The sequence below is a fragment of the Oncorhynchus nerka genome, linkage group LG5 (genome assembly GCF_034236695.1).
Source record: "Oncorhynchus nerka isolate Pitt River linkage group LG5, Oner_Uvic_2.0, whole genome shotgun sequence".
In the NCBI taxonomy this organism is placed as follows: Eukaryota; Metazoa; Chordata; class Actinopteri; order Salmoniformes; family Salmonidae; genus Oncorhynchus; species Oncorhynchus nerka.
Window position 1 is genome coordinate 55,491,183 of NC_088400.1, and position 19,223 is coordinate 55,510,405.

General features: G+C 52.8%; 1 protein-coding gene across 1 annotated transcript in view; it reads left to right on the top strand.

Annotated features, from left to right (window-relative positions):
• Positions 1-19,223, top strand: part of ahr1b (aryl hydrocarbon receptor 1b) — a 124,072-nt gene that overhangs the window by 58,344 nt on the left and 46,505 nt on the right. The window contains 2 exon segments of the mRNA XM_065018753.1: positions 14,626-14,715; positions 17,805-17,928. Of these exon segments, the coding sequence (XP_064874825.1) occupies positions 14,626-14,715; positions 17,805-17,928 (214 nt within the window).

Consider the following 19,223-nt stretch of genomic DNA (forward strand, 5'->3'; position numbering starts at 1 on the left):
GTGTTTGGCCTACCATACTGTTCCAGTGTTTGCCCTGCCAGTCTGTGCCAGTGTTTGGCCTACCATACTGTTCCAGTGTTTGCCCTGCTAGTCTGTGCCAGTGTTTGGCCTGCCAGTCTGTTCCAGTGTTTGCCCTGCCAGTCTGTGCCAGTGTTTGCCCTGCCAGTCTGTTCCATTGTTTGCCCTGCCAGTCTGTTCCAGTGTTTGCCCTGCCAGTATGTGCCAGTGTTTGCCCTGCCAGTCTGTGCCAGTGTTTGGCCTACCATACTGTTCCAGTGTTTGCCCTGCCAGTCTGTGCCAGTGTTTGCCCTACCATACTGTTCCAGTGTTTGCCCTGCTAGTCTGTGCCAGTGTTTGGCCTGCCAGTCTGTTCCAGTGTTTGCCCTGCCAGTCTGCCAGTGTTTGCCCTGCCAGTCTGTGCCAGTGTTTGCCCTGCCAGTCTGTGCCAGTGTTTGCCCTACCATACTGTGCCAGTGTTTGCCCTACCATACTGTGCCAGTGTTTGGCCTACCATACTGTTCCAGTGTTTGCCCTACCATACTGTGCCAGTGTTTGGCCTACCATACTGTTCCAGTGTTTGCCCTACCATACTATGCCAGTGTTTGCCCTACCATACTGTGGCAGTGTTTGGCCTGCCATACTGTGCCAGTGTTTGGCCTGCCATACTGTTCCAGTGTTTGCCCTACCATACTGTTCCAGTGTTTGCCCTACCATACAGTGCCAGTGTTTGCCCTACCATACTGTGCCAGTGTTTGGCCTACCATACTGTTCCAGTGTTTGTCCTACCATACTGTGCCAGTGTTTGCCCTACCATACTGTGCCAGTGTTTGCCCTGCCAGTCTGTGCCAGTGTTTGCCCTACCATACTGTGCCAGTGTTTGGCCTGCCAGTCTGTGCCAGTGTTTGCCCTACCATACTGTTCCAGTGTTTGCCCTGCCAGTATGTGCCAGTGTTTGCCCTACCATACTGTTCCAGTGTTTAGCCTGCCAGTCTGTTCCAGTGTTTGCCCTGCCAGTCTGTGCCAGTGTTTGGCCTAACATACTGTTCCAGTGTTTGCCCTGCCAGTCTGTGCCAGTGTTTGGCCTGACATGCTGTTCCAGTGTTTGCCCTGCCAGTCTGTGCCAGTGTTTGGCCTACCATACTGTTCCAGTGTTTGCCCTGCCAGTCTGTGCCAGTGTTTGGCCTACCATACTGTTCCAGTGTTTGCCCTGCCAGTCTGTGCCAGTGTTTGGCCTACCATACTGTGCCAGTGTTTGCCCTGCCAGTCTGTGCCAGTGTTTGGCCTACCATACTGTTCCAGTGTTTGCCCTGCCAGTCTGTGCCAGTGTTTGGCCTACCATACTGTTCCAGTGTTTGCCCTGCTAGTCTGTGCCAGTGTTTGGCCTGCCAGTCTGTTCCAGTGTTTTCCCTGCCAGTCTGTGCCAGTGTTTGCCCTGCCAGTCTGTTCCAGTGTTTGCCCTGCCAGTCTGTTCCAGTGTTTGCCCTGCCAGTATGTGCCAGTGTTTGCCCTGCCAGTCTGTGCCAGTGTTTGGCCTACCATACTGTTCCAGTGTTTGCCCTGCCAGTCTGTGCCAGTGTTTGCCCTACCATACTGTTCCAGTGTTTGCCCTGCCAGTCTGTGCCAGTGTTTGCCCTACAGTGTTTGCCCTACCATACTGTTCCAGTGTTTGGCCTGCCAGTCTGTTCCAGTGTTTGGCCTGCCAGTCTGTTCCAGTGTTTGCCCTACCATACTGTTCCAGTGTTTGCCCTGCCAGTCTGTGCCAGTGTTTGGCCTGACATGCTGTTCCAGTGTTTGCCCTGCCAGTCTGTGCCAGTGTTTGGCCTACCATACTGTTCCAGTGTTTTGCCAGTCTGTGCCAGTGTTTGGCCTACCATACTGTTCCAGTGTTTGCCCTGCCAGTCTGTGCCAGTGTTTGGCCTACCATACTGTGCCAGTGTTTGCCCTGCCAGTCTGTGCCAGTGTTTGGCCTACCATACTGTTCCAGTGTTTGCCCTGCCAGTCTGTGCCAGTGTTTGGCCTACCATACTGTTCCAGTGTTTGCCCTGCTAGTCTGTGCCAGTGTTTGGCCTGCCAGTCTGTTCCAGTGTTTGCCCTGCCAGTCTGCCAGTGTTTGCCCTGCCAGTCTGTTCCAGTGTTTGCCCTGCCAGTCTGTTCCAGTGTTTGCCCTGCCAGTCTGTGCCAGTGTTTGCCCTACCATACTGTGCCAGTGTTTGCCCTACCATACTGTGCCAGTGTTTGGCCTACCATACTGTTCCAGTGTTTGCCCTACCATACTGTGCCAGTGTTTGCCCTACCATACTGTGCCAGTGTTTGGCCTACCATACTGTTCCAGTGTTTGCCCTACCATACTATGCCAGTGTTTGCCCTACCATACTGTGCCAGTGTTTGCCCTACCATACTGTGACATTGTTTGCCCTACCATACTGTACCAGTGTTTGCCCTACCATACTGTGACATTGTTTGCCCTACCATACTGTGCCAGTGTTTGCCCTACCATACTGTGCCAGTGTTTGGCCTGCCATACTGTTCCAGTGTTTGCCCTACCATACTGTGCCAGTGTTTGCGCTACCATACTGTGCCAGTGTTTGCCCTACCATACAGTGCCAGTGTTTGCCCTACCATACTGTGCCAGTGTTTGGCCTACCATACTGTTCCAGTGTTTGCCCTACCATACTGTGCCAGTGTTACTGTGCCAGTGTTTGGCCTACCATACTGTTCCAGTGTTTGCCCTACCATACTATGCCAGTGTTTGCCCTACTATACTGTGCCAGTGTTTGCCCTACCATACTGTGACATTGTTTGCCCTACCATACTGTACCAGTGTTTGCCCTACCACTGTGACATTGTTTGCCCTACCATACTGTGCCAGTGTTGCCCTACCATACTGTGCCAGTGTTTGGCCTGCCATACTGTTCCAGTGTTTGCCCTACCATACTGTGCCAGTGTTTGCGCTACCATACTGTGCCAGTGTTTGCCCTACCATACAGTGCCAGTGTTTGCCCTACCATACTGTGCCAGTGTTTGGCCTACCATACTGTGCCAGTGTTTGCCCTACCATACTGTGCCAGTGTTTGCCCTGCCAGTCTGTGCCAGTGTTTGCCCTACCATACTGTGCCAGTGTTTGGCCTGCCAGTCTGTGCCAGTGTTTGCCCTACCATACTGTTCCAGTGTTTGCCCTGCCAGTATGTGCCAGTGTTTGCCCTACCATACTGTTCCAGTGTTTAGCCTGCCAGTCTGTTCCAGTGTTTGCCCTGCCAGTCTGTGCCAGTGTTTGGCCTAACATACTGTTCCAGTGTTTGCCCTGCCAGTCTGTGCCAGTGTTTGGCCTGACATGCTGTTCCAGTGTTTGCCCTGCCAGTCTGTGCCAGTGTTTGGCCCTACCATACTGTTCCAGTGTTTGCCCAGTGTTTGCCAGTCTGTGCCAGTGTTTGGCCTACCATACTGTTCCAGTGTTTGCCCTGCCAGTCTGTGCCAGTGTTTGGCCTACCATACTGTGCCAGTGTTTGCCCTGCCAGTCTGTGCCAGTGTTTGGCCTACCATACTGTTCCAGTGTTTGCCCTGCCAGTCTGTGCCAGTGTTTGGCCTACCATACTGTTCCAGTGTTTGCCCTGCTAGTCTGTGCCAGTGTTTGGCCTGCCAGTCTGTTCCAGTGTTTGCCCTGCCAGTCTGTGCCAGTGTTTGCCCTGCCAGTCTGTTCCAGTGTTTGCCCTGCCAGTCTGTTCCAGTGTTTGCCCTGCCAGTATGTGCCAGTGTTTGCCCTGCCAGTCTGTGCCAGTGTTTGGCCTACCATACTGTTCCAGTGTTTGCCCTGCCAGTCTGTGCCAGTGTTTGCCCTACCATACTGTTCCAGTGTTTGCCCTGCCAGTCTGTGCCAGTGTTTGCCCTACAGTGTTTGCCCTACCATACTGTTCCAGTGTTTGGCCTGCCAATCTGTTCCAGTGTTTGGCCTGCCAGTCTGTTCCAGTGTTTGCCCTACCATACTGTTCCAGTGTTTGCCCTGCCAGTCTGTGCCAGTGTTTGGCCTGCCAGTGTGTGCCAGTGTTTGGCCTACCATACTGTTCCAGTGTTTGCCCTGCCAGTCTGTGCCAGTGTTTGGCCTGCCAGTCTGTGCCAGTGTTTGGCCTGCCAGTCTGTTCCAGTGTTTGCCCCTGCCAGTGTTTGCCCTGCCAGTCTGTGCCAGTGTTTGGCCTGACATACTGTTCCAGTGTTTGCCCTGCCAGTCTGTGCCAGTGTTTGGCCTGACATACTGTTCCAGTGTTTGCCCTGCCAGTCTGTGCCAGTGTTTGGCCTACCATACTGTTCCAGTGTTTGCCCTGCCAGTCTGTGCCAGTGTTTGGCCTGCCTGTCTGTGCCAGTGTTTGCCCTGCCAGTCTGTGCCAGTGTTTGGCCTGACATACTGTTCCAGTGTTTGCCCTGCCAGTCTGTGCCAGTGTTTGGCCTACCATACTGTTCCAGTGTTTGCCCTGCCAGTCTGTGCCAGTGTTTGCCCTGTCAGTCTGTTCCAGTGTTTGCCCTGCCAGTCTGTGCCAGTGTTTGGCCTACCATACTGTTCCAGTGTTTGCCCTGCCAGTCTGTGCCAGTGTTTGCCCTACCATACTGTTCCAGTGTTTGCCCTGCCAGTCTGTGCCAGTGTTTGCCCTACAGTGTTTGCCCTACCATACTGTTCCAGTGTTTGGCCTGCCAGTCTGTTCCAGTGTTTGGCATGCCAGTCTGTTCCAGTGTTTGCCCTACCATACTGTTCCAGTGTTTGCCCTGCCAGTCTGTGCCAGTGTTTGGCCTGACATGCTGTTCCAGTGTTTGCCCTGCCAGTCTGTGCCAGTGTTTGGCCTACCATACTGTTCCAGTGTTTGCCCTGCCAGTCTGTGCCAGTGTTTGGCCTACCATACTGTTCCAGTGTTTGCCCTGCCAGTCTGTGCCAGTGTTTGGCCTACCATACTGTGCCAGTGTTTGCCCTGCCAGTCTGTGCCAGTGTTTGGCCTACCATATTGTTCCAGTGTTTGCCCTGCCAGTCTGTGCCAGTGTTTGGCCTACCATACTGTTCCAGTGTTTGCCCTGCTAGTCTGTGCCAGTGTTTGGCCTGCCAGTCTGTTCCAGTGTTTGCCCTGCCAGTCTGCCAGTGTTTGCCCTGCCAGTCTGTTCCAGTGTTTGCCCTGCCAGTCTGTTCCAGTGTTTGCCCTGCCAGTCTGTGCCAGTGTTTGCCCTACCATACTGTGCCAGTGTTTGCCCTACCATACTGTGCCAGTGTTTGGCCTACCATACTGTTCCAGTGTTTGCCCTACCATACTGTGCCAGTGTTTGGCCTACCATACTGTTCCAGTGTTTGCCCTACCATACTATGCCAGTGTTTGCCCTACTATACTGTGCCAGTGTTTGCCCTACCATACTGTGACATTGTTTGCCCTACCATACTGTACCAGTGTTTGCCCTACCATACTGTGACATTGTTTGCCCTACCATACTGTGCCAGTGTTTGCCCTACCATACTGTGCCAGTGTTTGGCCTGCCATACTGTTCCAGTGTTTGCCCTACCATACTGTGCCAGTGTTTGCGCTACCATACTGTGCCAGTGTTTGCCCTACCATACAGTGCCAGTGTTTGCCCTACCATACTGTGCCAGTGTTTGGCCTACCATACTGTTCCAGTGTTTGCCCTACCATACTGTGCCAGTGTTTGCCCTACCATACTGTGCCAGTGTTTGGCCTACCATACTGTTCCAGTGTTTGCCCTGTACTATGCCAGTGTTTGCCCTACCATACTGTGCCAGTGTTTGCCCTACCATACTGTGACATTGTTTGCCCTACCATACTGTACCAGTGTTTGCCCTACCATACTGTGACATTGTTTGCCCTACCATACTGTGCCAGTGTTTGCCCTACCATACTGTGCCAGTGTTTGGCCTGCCATACTGTTCCAGTGTTTGCCCTACCATACTGTGCCAGTGTTTGCCCTACCATACTGTGCCAGTGTTTGCCCTACCACTGTGCCAGTTTGCCAGTGTTTGCCCTACCATACTGTGCCAGTGTTTGCCCTACCATACTGTGCCAGTGTTTGCCCTACCATACTGTGCCAGTGTTTGCCCTGCCAGTCTGTGCCAGTGTTTGCCCTACCATACTGTGCCAGTGTTTGGCCTGCCAGTCTGTGCCAGTGTTTGCCCTACCATACTGTTCCAGTGTTTGCCCTGCCAGTATGTGCCAGTGTTTGCCCTACCATACTGTTCCAGTGTTTAGCCTGCCAGTCTGTTCCAGTGTTTGCCCTGCCAGTCTGTGCCAGTGTTTGGCCTAACATACTGTTCCAGTGTTTGCCCTGCCAGTCTGTGCCAGTGTTTGGCCTGACATGCTGTTCCAATGTTTGCCCTGCCAGTCTGTGCCAGTGTTTGGCCTACCATACTGTTCCAGTGTTTGCCCTGCCAGTCTGTGCCAGTGTTTGGCCTACCATACTGTTCCAGTGTTTGCCCTGCCAGTCTGTGCCAGTGTTTGGCCTACCATACTGTGCCAGTGTTTGCCCTGCCAGTCTGTGCCAGTGTTTGGCCTACCATACTGTTCCAGTGTTTGCCCTGCCAGTCTCTGTGCCAGTGTTTGGCCTACCATACTGTTCCAGTGTTTGCCCTGCTAGTCTGTGCCAGTGTTTGGCCTGCCAGTCTGTTCCAGTGTTTGCCCTGCCAGTCTGTGCCAGTGTTTGCCCTGCCAGTCTGTTCCAGTGTTTGCCCTGCCAGTCTGTTCCAGTGTTTGCCCTGCCAGTATGTGCCAGTGTTTGCCCTGCCAGTCTGTGCCAGTGTTTGGCCTACCATACTGTTCCAGTGTTTGCCCTGCCAGTCTGTGCCAGTGTTTGCCCTACCATACTGTTCCAGTGTTTGCCCTGCCAGTCTGTGTCAGTGTTTGCCCTACAGTGTTTGCCCTACCATACTGTTCCAGTGTTTGGCCTGCCAGTCTGTTCCAGTGTTTGGCCTGCCAGTCTGTTCCAGTGTTTGCCCTACCATACTGTTCCAGTGTTTGCCCTGCCAGTCTGTGCCAGTGTTTGGCCTGCCAGTGTGTGCCAGTGTTTGGCCTACCATACTGTTCCAGTGTTTGCCCTGCCAGTCTGTGCCAGTGTTTGGCCTGCCAGTCTGTGCCAGTGTTTGGCCTGCCAGTCTGTTCCAGTGTTTGCCCTGCCAGTCTGTGCCAGTGTTTGGCCTGACATACTGTTCCAGTGTTTGCCCTGCCAGTCTGTGCCAGTGTTTGGCCTGACATACTGTTCCAGTGTTTGCCCTGCCAGTCTGTGCCAGTGTTTGGCCTACCATACTGTTCCAGTGTTTGCCCTGCCAGTCTGTGCCAGTGTTTGGCCTGCCTGTCTGCCATACTGCCAGTGTTTGCCCTGCCAGTCTGTGCCAGTGTTTGGCCTGACATACTGTTCCAGTGTTTGCCCTGCCAGTCTGTGCCAGTGTTTGGCCTACCATACTGTTCCAGTGTTTGCCCTGCCAGTCTGTGCCAGTGTTTGCCCTGTCAGTCTGTTCCAAGTGTTTGCCCTGCCAGTCTGTGCCAGTGTTTGGCCTACCATACTGTTCCAGTGTTTGCCCTGCCAGTCTGTGCCAGTGTTTGCCCTACCATACTGTTCCAGTGTTTGCCCTGCCAGTCTGTGCCAGTGTTTGCCCTACAGTGTTTGCCCTACCATACTTTTCCAGTGTTTGGCCTGCCAGTCTGTTCCAGTGTTTGCCCTACCATACTGTTCCAGTGTTTGCCCTGCCAGTCTGTGCCAGTGTTTGCCCTGCCAGTCTGTTCCAGTGTTTGCCCTGCCAGTCTGTTCCAGTGTTTGCCCTACCATACTGTTCCAGTGTTTGGCCTGCCAGTCTGTGCCAGTGTTTGCCCTGCCAGTCTGTGCCAGTGTTTGCCCTGCCAGTCTGTTCCAGTGTTTGGCCTGCCAGTCTGTGCCAGTGTTTGCCCTGCCAGTCTGTGCCAGTGTTTGGCCTGCCAGTCTGTGCCAGTGTTTGCCATGCCAGTCTGTGCCAGTGTTGGCCCTGCCAGTCTGTGCCAGTGTTTGGCCTGCCAGTCTGTGCCAGTGTTTGCCCTACCATACTTTTCCAGTGTTTGCCCTGCCAGTCTGTGCCAGTGTTTGCCCTTCCAGTCTGCCAGTGTTTGCCCTGCCAGTCTGTGCCAGTGTTTGCCCTGCCAGTCTGTGCCAGTGTTTGCCCTGCCAGTCTGTGCCAGTGTTTGCCCTACCATACTGTGCCAGTGTTTGCCCTACCATACTGTGCCAGTGTTTGGCCTACCATACTGTTCCAGTGTTTGCCCTACCATACTGTGCCAGTGTTTGGCCTACCATACTGTTCCAGTGTTTGCCCTACCATACTATGCCAGTGTTTGCCCTACCATACTGTGGCAGTGTTTGGCCTGCCATACTGTGCCAGTGTTTGGCCTGCCATACTGTTCCAGTGTTTGCCCTACCATACTGTTCCAGTGTTTGCCCTACCATACAGTGCCAGTGTTTGCCCTACCATACTGTGCCAGTGTTTGGCCTACCATACTGTTCCAGTGTTTGCCCTACCATACTGTGCCAGTGTTTGCCCTACCATACTGTGCCAGTGTTTGCCCTGCCAGTCTGTGCCAGTGTTTGCCCTACCATACTGTGCCAGTGTTTGGCCTGCCAGTCTGTGCCAGTGTTTGCCCTACCATACTGTTCCAGTGTTTGCCCTGCCAGTATGTGCCAGTGTTTGCCCTACCATACTGTTCCAGTGTTTAGCCTGCCAGTCTGTTCCAGTGTTTGCCCTGCCAGTCTGTGCCAGTGTTTGGCCTAACATACTGTTCCAGTGTTTGCCCTGCCAGTCTGTGCCAGTGTTTGGTCTGACATGCTGTTCCAGTGTTTGCCCTGCCAGTCTGTGCCAGTGTTTGGCCTACCATACTGTTCCAGTGTTTGCCCTGCCAGTCTGTGCCAGTGTTTGGCCTACCATACTGTTCCAGTGTTTGCCCTGCCAGTCTGTGCCAGTGTTTGGCCTACCATACTGTGCCAGTGTTTGCCCTGCCAGTCTGTGCCAGTGTTTGGCCTACCATACTGTTCCAGTGTTTGCCCTGCCAGTCTGTGCCAGTGTTTGGCCTACCATACTGTTCCAGTGTTTGCCCTGCTAGTCTGTGCCAGTGTTTGGCCTGCCAGTCTGTTCCAGTGTTTGCCCTGCCAGTCTGTGCCAGTGTTTGCCCTGCCAGTCTGTTCCAGTGTTTGCCCTGCCAGTCTGTTCCAGTGTTTGCCCTGCCAGTATGTGCCAGTGTTTGCCCTGCCAGTCTGTGCCAGTGTTTGGCCTACCATACTGTTCCAGTGTTTGCCCTGCCAGTCTGTGCCAGTGTTTGCCCTACCATACTGTTCCAGTGTTTGCCCTGCCAGTCTGTGTCAGTGTTTGCCCTACAGTGTTTGCCCTACCATACTGTTCCAGTGTTTGGCCTGCCAGTCTGTTCCAGTGTTTGGCCTGCCAGTCTGTTCCAGTGTTTGCCCTACCATACTGTTCCAGTGTTTGCCCTGCCAGTCTGTGCCAGTGTTTGGCCTGACATGCTGTTCCAGTGTTTGCCCTGCCAGTCTGTGCCAGTGTTTGGCCTACCATACTGTTCCAGTGTTTGCCCTGCCAGTCTGTGCCAGTGTTTGGCCTACCATACTGTTCCAGTGTTTGCCCTGCCAGTCTGTGCCAGTGTTTGGCCTACCATACTGTGCCAGTGTTTGCCCTGCCAGTCTGTGCCAGTGTTTGGCCTACCATATTGTTCCAGTGTTTGCCCTGCCAGTCTGTGCCAGTGTTTGGCCTACCATACTGTTCCAGTGTTTGCCCTGCTAGTCTGTGCCAGTGTTTGGCCTGCCAGTCTGTTCCAGTGTTTGCCCTGCCAGTCTGCCAGTGTTTGCCCTGCCAGTCTGTTCCAGTGTTTGCCCTGCCAGTCTGTTCCAGTGTTTGCCCTGCCAGTCTGTGCCAGTGTTTGCCCTACCATACTGTGCCAGTGTTTGCCCTACCATACTGTGCCAGTGTTTGGCCTACCATACTGTTCCAGTGTTTGCCCTACCATACTGTGCCAGTGTTTGCCCTACCATACTGTGCCAGTGTTTGGCCTACCATACTGTTCCAGTGTTTTCCCTACCATACTATGCCAGTGTTTGCCCTACCATACTGTGCCAGTGTTTGCCCTACCATACTGTGACATTGTTTGCCCTACCATACTGTACCAGTGTTTGCCCTACCATACTGTGACATTGTTTGCCCTACCATACTGTGCCAGTGTTAGCCCTACCATACTGTGCCAGTGTTTGGCCTGCCATACTGTTCCAGTGTTTGCCCTACCATACTGTGCCAGTGTTTGCGCTACCATACTGTGCCAGTGTTTGCCCTACCATACAGTGCCAGTGTTTGCCCTACCATACTGTGCCAGTGTTTGGCCTGCCAGTACTGTTCCAGTGTTTGCCCTACCATACTGTGCCAGTGTTTGCCCTACCATACTGTGCCAGTGTTTGCCCTGCCAGTCTGTGCCAGTGTTTGCCCTACCATACTGTGCCAGTGTTTGGCCTGCCAGTCTGTGCCAGTGTTTGCCCTACCATACTGTTCCAGTGTTTGCCCTGCCAGTATGTGCCAGTGTTTGCCCTACCATACTGTTCCAGTGTTTAGCCTGCCAGTCTGTTCCAGTGTTTGCCCTGCCAGTCTGTGCCAGTGTTTGGCCTAACATACTGTTCCAGTGTTTGCCCTGCCAGTCTGTGCCAGTGTTTGGCCTGACATGCTGTTCCAGTGTTTGCCCTGCCAGTCTGTGCCAGTGTTTGGCCTACCATACTGTTCCAGTGTTTGCCCTGCCAGTCTGTGCCAGTGTTTGGCCTACCATACTGTTCCAGTGTTTGCCCTGCCAGTCTGTGCCAGTGTTTGGCCTACCATACTGTTCCAGTGTTTGCCCTGCCAGTCTGTGCCAGTGTTTGGCCTACCATACTGTTCCAGTGTTTGCCCTGCTAGTCTGTGCCAGTGTTTGGCCTGCCAGTCTGTTCCAGTGTTTGCCCTGCCAGTCTGTGCCAGTGTTTGCCCTGCCAGTCTGTTCCAGTGTTTGCCCTGCCAGTCTGTTCCAGTGTTTGCCCTGCCAGTATGTGCCAGTGTTTGCCCTGCCAGTCTGTGCCAGTGTTTGGCCTACCATACTGTTCCAGTGTTTGCCCTGCCAGTCTGTGCCAGTGTTTGCCCTACCATACTGTTCCAGTGTTTGCCCTGCCAGTCTGTGCCAGTGTTTGCCCTACAGTGTTTGCCCTACCATACTGTTCCAGTGTTTGGCCTGCCAGTCTGTTCCAGTGTTTGGCCTGCCAGTCTGTTCCAGTGTTTGTCCTACCATACTGTTCCAGTGTTTGCCCTGCCAGTCTGTGCCAGTGTTTGGCCTGCCAGTGTGTGCCAGTGTTTGGCCTACCATACTGTTCCAGTGTTTGCCCTGCCAGTCTGTGCCAGTGTTTGGCCTGCCAGTCTGTGCCAGTGTTTGGCCTGCCAGTCTGTTCCAGTGTTTGCCCTGCCAGTCTGTGCCAGTGTTTGGCCTGACATACTGTTCCAGTGTTTGCCCTGCCAGTCTGTGCCAGTGTTTGGCCTGACATACTGTTCCAGTGTTTGCCCTGCCAGTCTGTGCCAGTGTTTGGCCTACCATACTGTTCCAGTGTTTGCCCTGCCAGTCTGTGCCAGTGTTTGGCCTGCCTGTCTGTGCCAGTGTTTGCCCTGCCAGTCTGTGCCAGTGTTTGGCCTGACATACTGTTCCAGTGTTTGCCCTGCCAGTCTGTGCCAGTGTTTGGCCTACCATACTGTTCCAGTGTTTGCCCTGCCAGTCTGTGCCAGTGTTTGCCCTGTCAGTCTGTTCCAAGTGTTTGCCCTGCCAGTCTGTGCCAGTGTTTGGCCTACCATACTGTTCCAGTGTTTGCCCTGCCAGTCTGTGCCAGTGTTTGCCCTACCATACTGTTCCAGTGTTTGCCCTGCCAGTCTGTGCCAGTGTTTGCCCTACAGTGTTTGCCCTACCATACTTTTCCAGTGTTTGGCCTGCCAGTCTGTTCCAGTGTTTGCCCTACCATACTGTTCCAGTGTTTGCCCTGCCAGTCTGTGCCAGTGTTTGCCCTGCCAGTCTGTTCCAGTGTTTGCCCTGCCAGTCTGTTCCAGTGTTTGCCCCCTGCCAGTGTTTGTTTGCCCTACCATACTGTTCCAGTGTTTGGCCTGCCAGTCTGTGCCAGTGTTTGCCCTGCCAGTCTGTGCCAGTGTTTGGCCTGCCAGTCTGTGCCAGTGTTTGCCATGCCAGTCTGTGCCAGTGTTGGCCCTGCCAGTCTGTGCCAGTGTTTGGCCTGCCAGTCTGTGCCAGTGTTTGCCCTACCATACTGTTCCAGTGTTTGCCCTGCCAGTCTGTGCCAGTGTTTGCCCTTCCAGTCTGCCAGTGTTTGCCCTGCCAGTCTGTGCCAGTGTTTGCCCTGCCAGTCTGTGCCAGTGTTTGCCCTGCATGTCTGTGCCAGTGTTTGCCCTGCCAGTCTGTGCCAGTGTTTGGCCTGCCAGTCTGCGCCAGTGTTTGGTCTGCCTGTCTGTGCCAGTGTTTGCCCTGCCTGTCTGTGCCAGTGTTTGGCCTGCCAGTCTGTGCCAGTGTTTGCCCTGCCTGTCTGTGCCAGTGTTTGCCCTGCCAGTCTGTGCCAGTGTTTGGCCTGCCAGTCTGCTCCAGTGTTTGGCCTGCCTGTCTATGCCAGTGTTTGCCCTGCCTGTCTGTGCCAGTGTTTGCCCTGCCAGTCTGTGCCAGTGTTTGCTGTCACTCTGTCAAGGGGGAAATACATCCAGACCAGATGGCATACAGGCTGGGAAAACAAACAGCTAGCTGTGCCATGTTGCAGACTGGAACAGGCTTGCTCTCTCCCTCTCTGATCTTTCAACCAGCCTCTTTCCCTCTATCCATTCCCCGTTCTCTCTATCATTCCCATGTCCTGGTTTTTTCTCTCTCAATCTCTCTCTTTTTCGTATCCCTCTCTCTTTCAATCTCCCTTCATCCTTCCTTCCTCTCTCGTGAGCTATTCTCTCTCTCCATTCCCAGTGCGCCTCTCACATCCCCTTGCCACTCTGTGTTTTGTTCTGTCTGCTGACGGCCGCTATAACTACAGCAGGCAGCGTTCTTTCATCCTGGACAAGTGCATGATGTCCACAGCCCCATGAAATATGAAAAATACATTTTTGATCAAGATTTTTGGTGACTGCCCAAGTTCCCCCCCCCACCCCCCAGGGAGGGGGCTGTGTGATCTTCAGCTAGACAGAATAATCTAAATATTTATACAGAGAGCCTGAACACCGCTCTGCTTTCTGAGTGTTTATGTACAATGTGGGGGCGTCGGGCCACGGAGATAGAACTAGGAAGTGGAGGACGGGGCTGCTGGGGAGAGATGGAAGGACTTACAGATGGCCTGGGGTGACAGTGGGGGTGGCAGCTTTCTGGGTATTTTTTGAGAGAGCGTAGGGCCTGCATAATAAAGAAGAAACTGTATGAGCCGGCAGCTGCGAGGCTCCTCGGGATCCCATGGATGTCAGGGTTTCAGACAGGACTAGGAGCCTTCAGGTTTAAAGACAGAAATAAAGGCAGGCCAGGACGAGCAGTTTGTGGCCCTTGAGTTCATTATAGCTTACCCAGACAAAAGCTAAGAAGTACTTTGCACAACGCTAACTGGGGGGAATATGATATTGGGTCTGCCAGGTAGAATTTGAATCATATAGCTATTTACTTGCAAAAGGGATGGGAGTCAACCAACCTGATATTATCTGGGTTATGTTTCTCTGGGTGCCATCGGTGGAAAAAGGCAGATAATGACCTGTGTATGGTAGGCTATGAGGCTACAGTTTCCATCCACTGTAGATTGTGTAATGGGGCTCTCGTTGCTGACATGTTGGAAATGAATATGATGGGGTATTCAAGGACGTGAGTGTCAGGACAGCTGCCCTGTAGTGCCATCGGTTGGTTTAGGGAACGTGTACCCACGCACGCATACACACCTAGAGCGAACAGAGCGACGGGACGACTCCTTTGCCCCTGAGCGTTGTGGGGGAGATGGAATAGCAAAGTGTGAGATGCTCTGTATGGTTCTGTGACCTACACCCCCGCCCCCTCTCTTTCTCTCTCTCACCTCCCCCTCTTTCTCCCCATCTCCAGCCTGTCATTGTGTTCAGGTGACATGTCCTCAGAGTGGGGCGTCTTGCCTCTCCTCCACTGCTCCTCTCCTCCCCCTCTCCTTCACAGCCTGAAGTGGTGTCATGCCCCTGTTTGCAGTTTCTCTTTTTGTCGCCCTCTGTTTCCCCCCTCTGTTCCCCCCCTCTGTTTCCCACCTTCCGTTTCCCCCTCTCTCAGTTGTGTCTGTCAGAATAGGCCAGGTTTGATAGGACCTCCCGTCCTCAGGAATCTGTCTTGTCTGTCTGCACGCTGTAGTCTGTCCTGCTGTTTTATACATGCTTGGTGTTGGCATTGAAATACAAGACACCAAATGGCACAAATGTATCACTAGAATATGGTTGTCACTGTCTTCTCGTGATGGACACCGGACACAATCTCCTCTCTATCCTCTTTGTCCAGCCCAAAAATAATTGCACTCGCTAAACGTCTTTGATAGCAGTACGCAGGGACGGGACATTCCCTAACTTCCTGTCTGTTGTGACTTGTTCTCCCTCCTCAGGCCCTTAATGGCTTTGTCCTGGTCATCACTGCAGAGGGGGTCATATTCTACTCCTCTCACACCATTCAGGATTACCTGGGATTCCACCAAGTAAGTCTCTACTGCTGATCACAGGGCTCGCAGCCACTCAAACACACTGGCACACGCACCACACACATGTACATCATACACACACACACTGCCGCTCAAACGCGCACGCACGCACACACACACACACACACTGAGCAGAGAGAGGAGGATTGGGCCTGCCTACAGAGCCACAGCATGGCACAGAGGGAGTCTGGAAGAGGTTAGCCTCGGCCAAGCCAGTTGGACTAGGCTTTACATGACTCTGCCCTCGTTCTATTTACTATAGAACGACCCAGGGAGTGCTGGGACATGGACTGAAAACTATAGTCCTACTGTTTTTTTGTGCCAAACTGGATCTAGCGCACCTGATTCTAATAATTATCTGGTTGATAAGCTGAATCAGGTTAGTTACAACTGGGGTGGAAGTGAAAACCTACAGGAGGGTAGCTCTCCAGGAACAGGGTGGGAGTGAAAACCTACAGGAGGGTAGCTCTCCAGGAACAGGGTGGGAGTGAAAACCTACAGGAGGGTAGCTCTCCAGGAACAGGGTGGGAGTGAAAACCTACAGGAGGGTAGCTCTCCAGGAACAGGGTGGGAGTGAAAACCTACAGGAGGGTAGCTCTCCAGGAACAGGGTGGGAGTGAACCTACAGGAGGGTAGCTCTCCAGGAACAGGGTTGGGAGTGAAAACCTACAGGAGGGTAGCTCTCCAGGAACAGGGTTGGGAGTGAAAACCTACAGGAGGGTAGCTCTCCAGGAACAGGGTGGGAGTGAAAACCTACAGGAGGGTAGCTCTCCAGGAACAGGGTTGGGAGTGAAAACTTACAGGAGGGTAGCTCTCCAGGAACAGGGTTGGGAGTGAAAACCTACAGGAGGGTAGCTCTCCAGGAACAGGGTTGGGAGTGAAAACCTACAGGAGGGTAGCTCTCCAGGAACAGGGTTGGAAGTGAAAACCTACAGGAGGGTGGCTCTCCAGGAACAGGGTTGGGAGTGAAAACCTACAGGAGGGTAGCTCTCCAGGAACAGGGTTGGGAGTGAAAACCTACAGGAGGGTAGCTCTCCAGGAACAGGGTTGGGAGTGAAAACCTACAGGAGGGTAGCTCTCCAGGAACAGGGTTGGGAGTGAAAACCTACAGGAGGGTAGCTCTCCAGGAACATGGTTGGGAGTGAAAACCTACAGGAGGGTAGCTCTCCAGGAACAGGGTTGGGAGTGAAAACCTACAGGAGGGTAGCTCTCCAGGAACAGGGTTGGGAGTGAAAACCTACAGGAGGGTAGCTCTCCAGGAACAGGGTTGGGAGTTAAAACCTACAGGAGGGTAGCTCTCCAGGAACAGGGTTGGGAGTGAAAACCTACAGGAGGGTAGCTCTCCAGGAACAGGGTTGGGAGTGAAAACCTACAGGAGGGTAGCTCTCCAGGAACAGGGTTGGGAGTGAAAACCTACAGGAGGGTAGCTCTCCAGGAACAGGGTTGGGAGTGAAAACCTACAGGAGGGTAGCTCTCCAGGAACAGGGTTGGGAGTGAAAACCTACAGGAAGGTAGCTCTCCAGGAACAGGGTTGGGAGTGAAAACCTACAGGAGGGTAGCTCTCCAGGAACAGGGTTGGGAGTGCCCTGTAATACACTCTACTGCATCCTTCCCCTTCTTTGCCCCAACAGTTACAGCCAGAATGAGGGTGAACATAAATATGCTGCTGTACAGTGCCAACCTTCACCCAACACTGCCTTGTGTCCTTGCCTGCCCTTTTGCCCCACCTCCGCCCCCGTCCGTCCGTTCCCTAGTCTTGCCCTCAATGCCCTCTGGTACCCAGCCCTGCTCTGTGCTAAGCGCTTTAGCGCGCTTGAGTCAGGATTAGGGTTTGATAACCCCGTCCAGAGAGGTCAAACGCAGGTTAATCAGTTAATAGGAGCTGATCTATAGCATATTTAATCACAGACCTCGATAAGCATGCATACTGTCTGTCCTACGTTTGTTTAATTGAGTTAACCCCCAGCAGCTGATTAACTGCTCTCATAGCCTTATTTATTCAGGTTGGGTCACCTTTTGATAACATCCATGCTCGCGTACACAGTTGGGTTAAGCTGTATTAGCAATTAATATCACCCGTTAAAGCTCTCTCTCTCTCTTTCCTTCTCCCTTTCCTTCTCTCTCTCTCTCTCGCTCCCTATTTCTCTCTTTCCTTCTCTCGCTCTCTTTCCTTCTCTCTCTCTTTCTCTCTTTCTCCCTTTCCTTCTCTCTCTCTCTCTCTCTCGCTCCCTCTTTCTCTCTTTCCTTCTCTCTCTCTCTCTTTCCTTCTCTCTCTCTTTTTCCTTCTCTCTCTTTCATTCTCTCTCTCTCTCTCCTTCTCTCTCTCCCTCTCTCTCTCCCTCTAGCTCTCGCTTTCTTTCTCTCTGTGTTCATCAGTGGAGGCTGCTGAGGGGAGGATTGCTCATAATAATGGCTGGAAAGGAGCGAATGGAATGGCATCAAATGTATATGATTACCATTCCCTCAATTCCGCTCCAGCCATTACCACGCGCCCGTCCTCCCCAATTAAGGTGCCACCAACCTCCTGTGGTGTTCATACTGCTGTAACTGCAAGCTGCTGTAGAATAAATGTTCCCACAGTGTGAACCACACCTCTCAGGCCTTGTTTCATTTCAACAACCATCACTTCACATCTACAGCGCTAACTGAAATCCTTTTGGATGTGGCTGCCTGTTGTGGAGCTGTGTGTGTGGTAATGAGAGGTAGCACTGAGATGCTAGTGTGACACGGAACCTCGGGCTGTGCTGTGACCATGTCACCACTCTCTGTGTCCATGTCACCAACTTGAGGTTGGTCCAGCTCATGCCCTAACCTTCCTCCTCACTGCAAGCCCACAAAACAAGGAGTGTGTGTGTGTGTGTGTGTGTGTGTGTGTGTGTGTGTGTGTGTGTGTGTGTGTGTGTGTGTGTGTGTGTGTGTGTGTGTTTGTGTGTGTGTGTGTGTGTGCACATCATCTTACTGATTCTACAGGAGTGAACTCAGTTGTGTTTAGATCATTTTTCAGTAAGTCAGACAATAGTTCCCAGTCCTATGTGCTGGTGCACGTGACCTTTCTAAAGACCTCTCTCTTTCTCTCCTTGTTCCAGACAGACGTGATGCACCAGAGTGTGTTTGAGCTGATCCACACTGAGGACCAGCAGGAGTTTAGGAGGAACCTCCACTGGGCTCTCAACCCCCCGGGCGTGCCCCAGCAGGGGGAGTCACCCCCAGGTCAGTCTTACTCTGCGTCTCACTGTCTATTCCGGGCCGACCCATTTTCACAAATCTGTCCAAAGCCACTGTGAGCCTTTCACATTACTAAACTAAATTAAACTAAAAAGAAACATCCTCTCACTGTCAACTGCGTTTATTTTCAGCACACTTAACATGTGTACTGTAAATATTTGTATGAACATAACAAGATTCAGCAACTGAGACATAAACTGACATGTGACTAACAGAAATTGAATAATGTATCCCTGAACAAAGGCGGGGGGTCAAAATCAAAAGTAACAGTCAGTATCTGGTGTGGCCACCAGCTGCATTAAGTACTGCAGTGCATCTCCTCCTCATGGACTGCACCAGATTTGCCAGTTCTTGGTGTGAGACGTTACCCCACTCTTCCACCAAGGCACCTGCAAGTTCCCTGGACATTTCTGGTCGGAATGGCCCTAGCCCTCACCCTCCGATCCAACAAGTCCCAGACGTGCTTAATGGGATTGAGATCTGGGCTCTTCGCTGGCCATGGCAGAACACTGACATTCCTGTCTTTAAGGAAATCACGCACAGAACGAGCAGTATGGCTGGTGGCATTGTCATGCTGGAGGGTCATGTCAGGATGAGCCTGCAGGAAGGGTACCACATGAGGGAGGAGGATGTCTTCCCTGTAATGCACAGCATTGAGATTGCCTGCAATGACAACAAGCTCAGTCCGATGATGCTGTGACACATCGCCCCAGACCATGACGGAACCTACACCTCCAAATCGATCCCGCTCCAGAGTACAGGCCTCGGTGTAACGCTCATTCCTTTGTCGATAAACGCGAATCCGAACATCACCCCTGGTGAGACAAAACCGCAACTCGTCAGTGAAGAGCACTTTTTGCCAGTCCTGTCTGGTCCAGCGACGGTGGGTTTGTGCCCCTAGGCGACGTTGTTAATGGTGATGTCTGGTTAGGACCTGCCTTACTACAACAGGCCTACAAGCCCTCAGTCCATCTCAGCCTATTGCGGACAGTCTGAGCACTGAGGGAGGAATTGTGCATTCCTGGTGTAACTCGGGCAGTTGTTGTTGCCATCCTGTACCTGTCCCACAGGTGTGATGTTTGGATGTACCGATCCTGTGCAGGTGTTGTTACACGTGGTCTGCCACTGCGAGGACAATCAGCTGTCCATCCTGTCTCCCTGTAGCGCTGTCTTAGGCGTCTCACAGTACGGACATTGCAATTTATTGCCCTGGCCACATCTGCAGTCCTCATGCCTCCTTGCAGCATGCCCAAGGCACGTTCACACAGATGAGCAGGGAC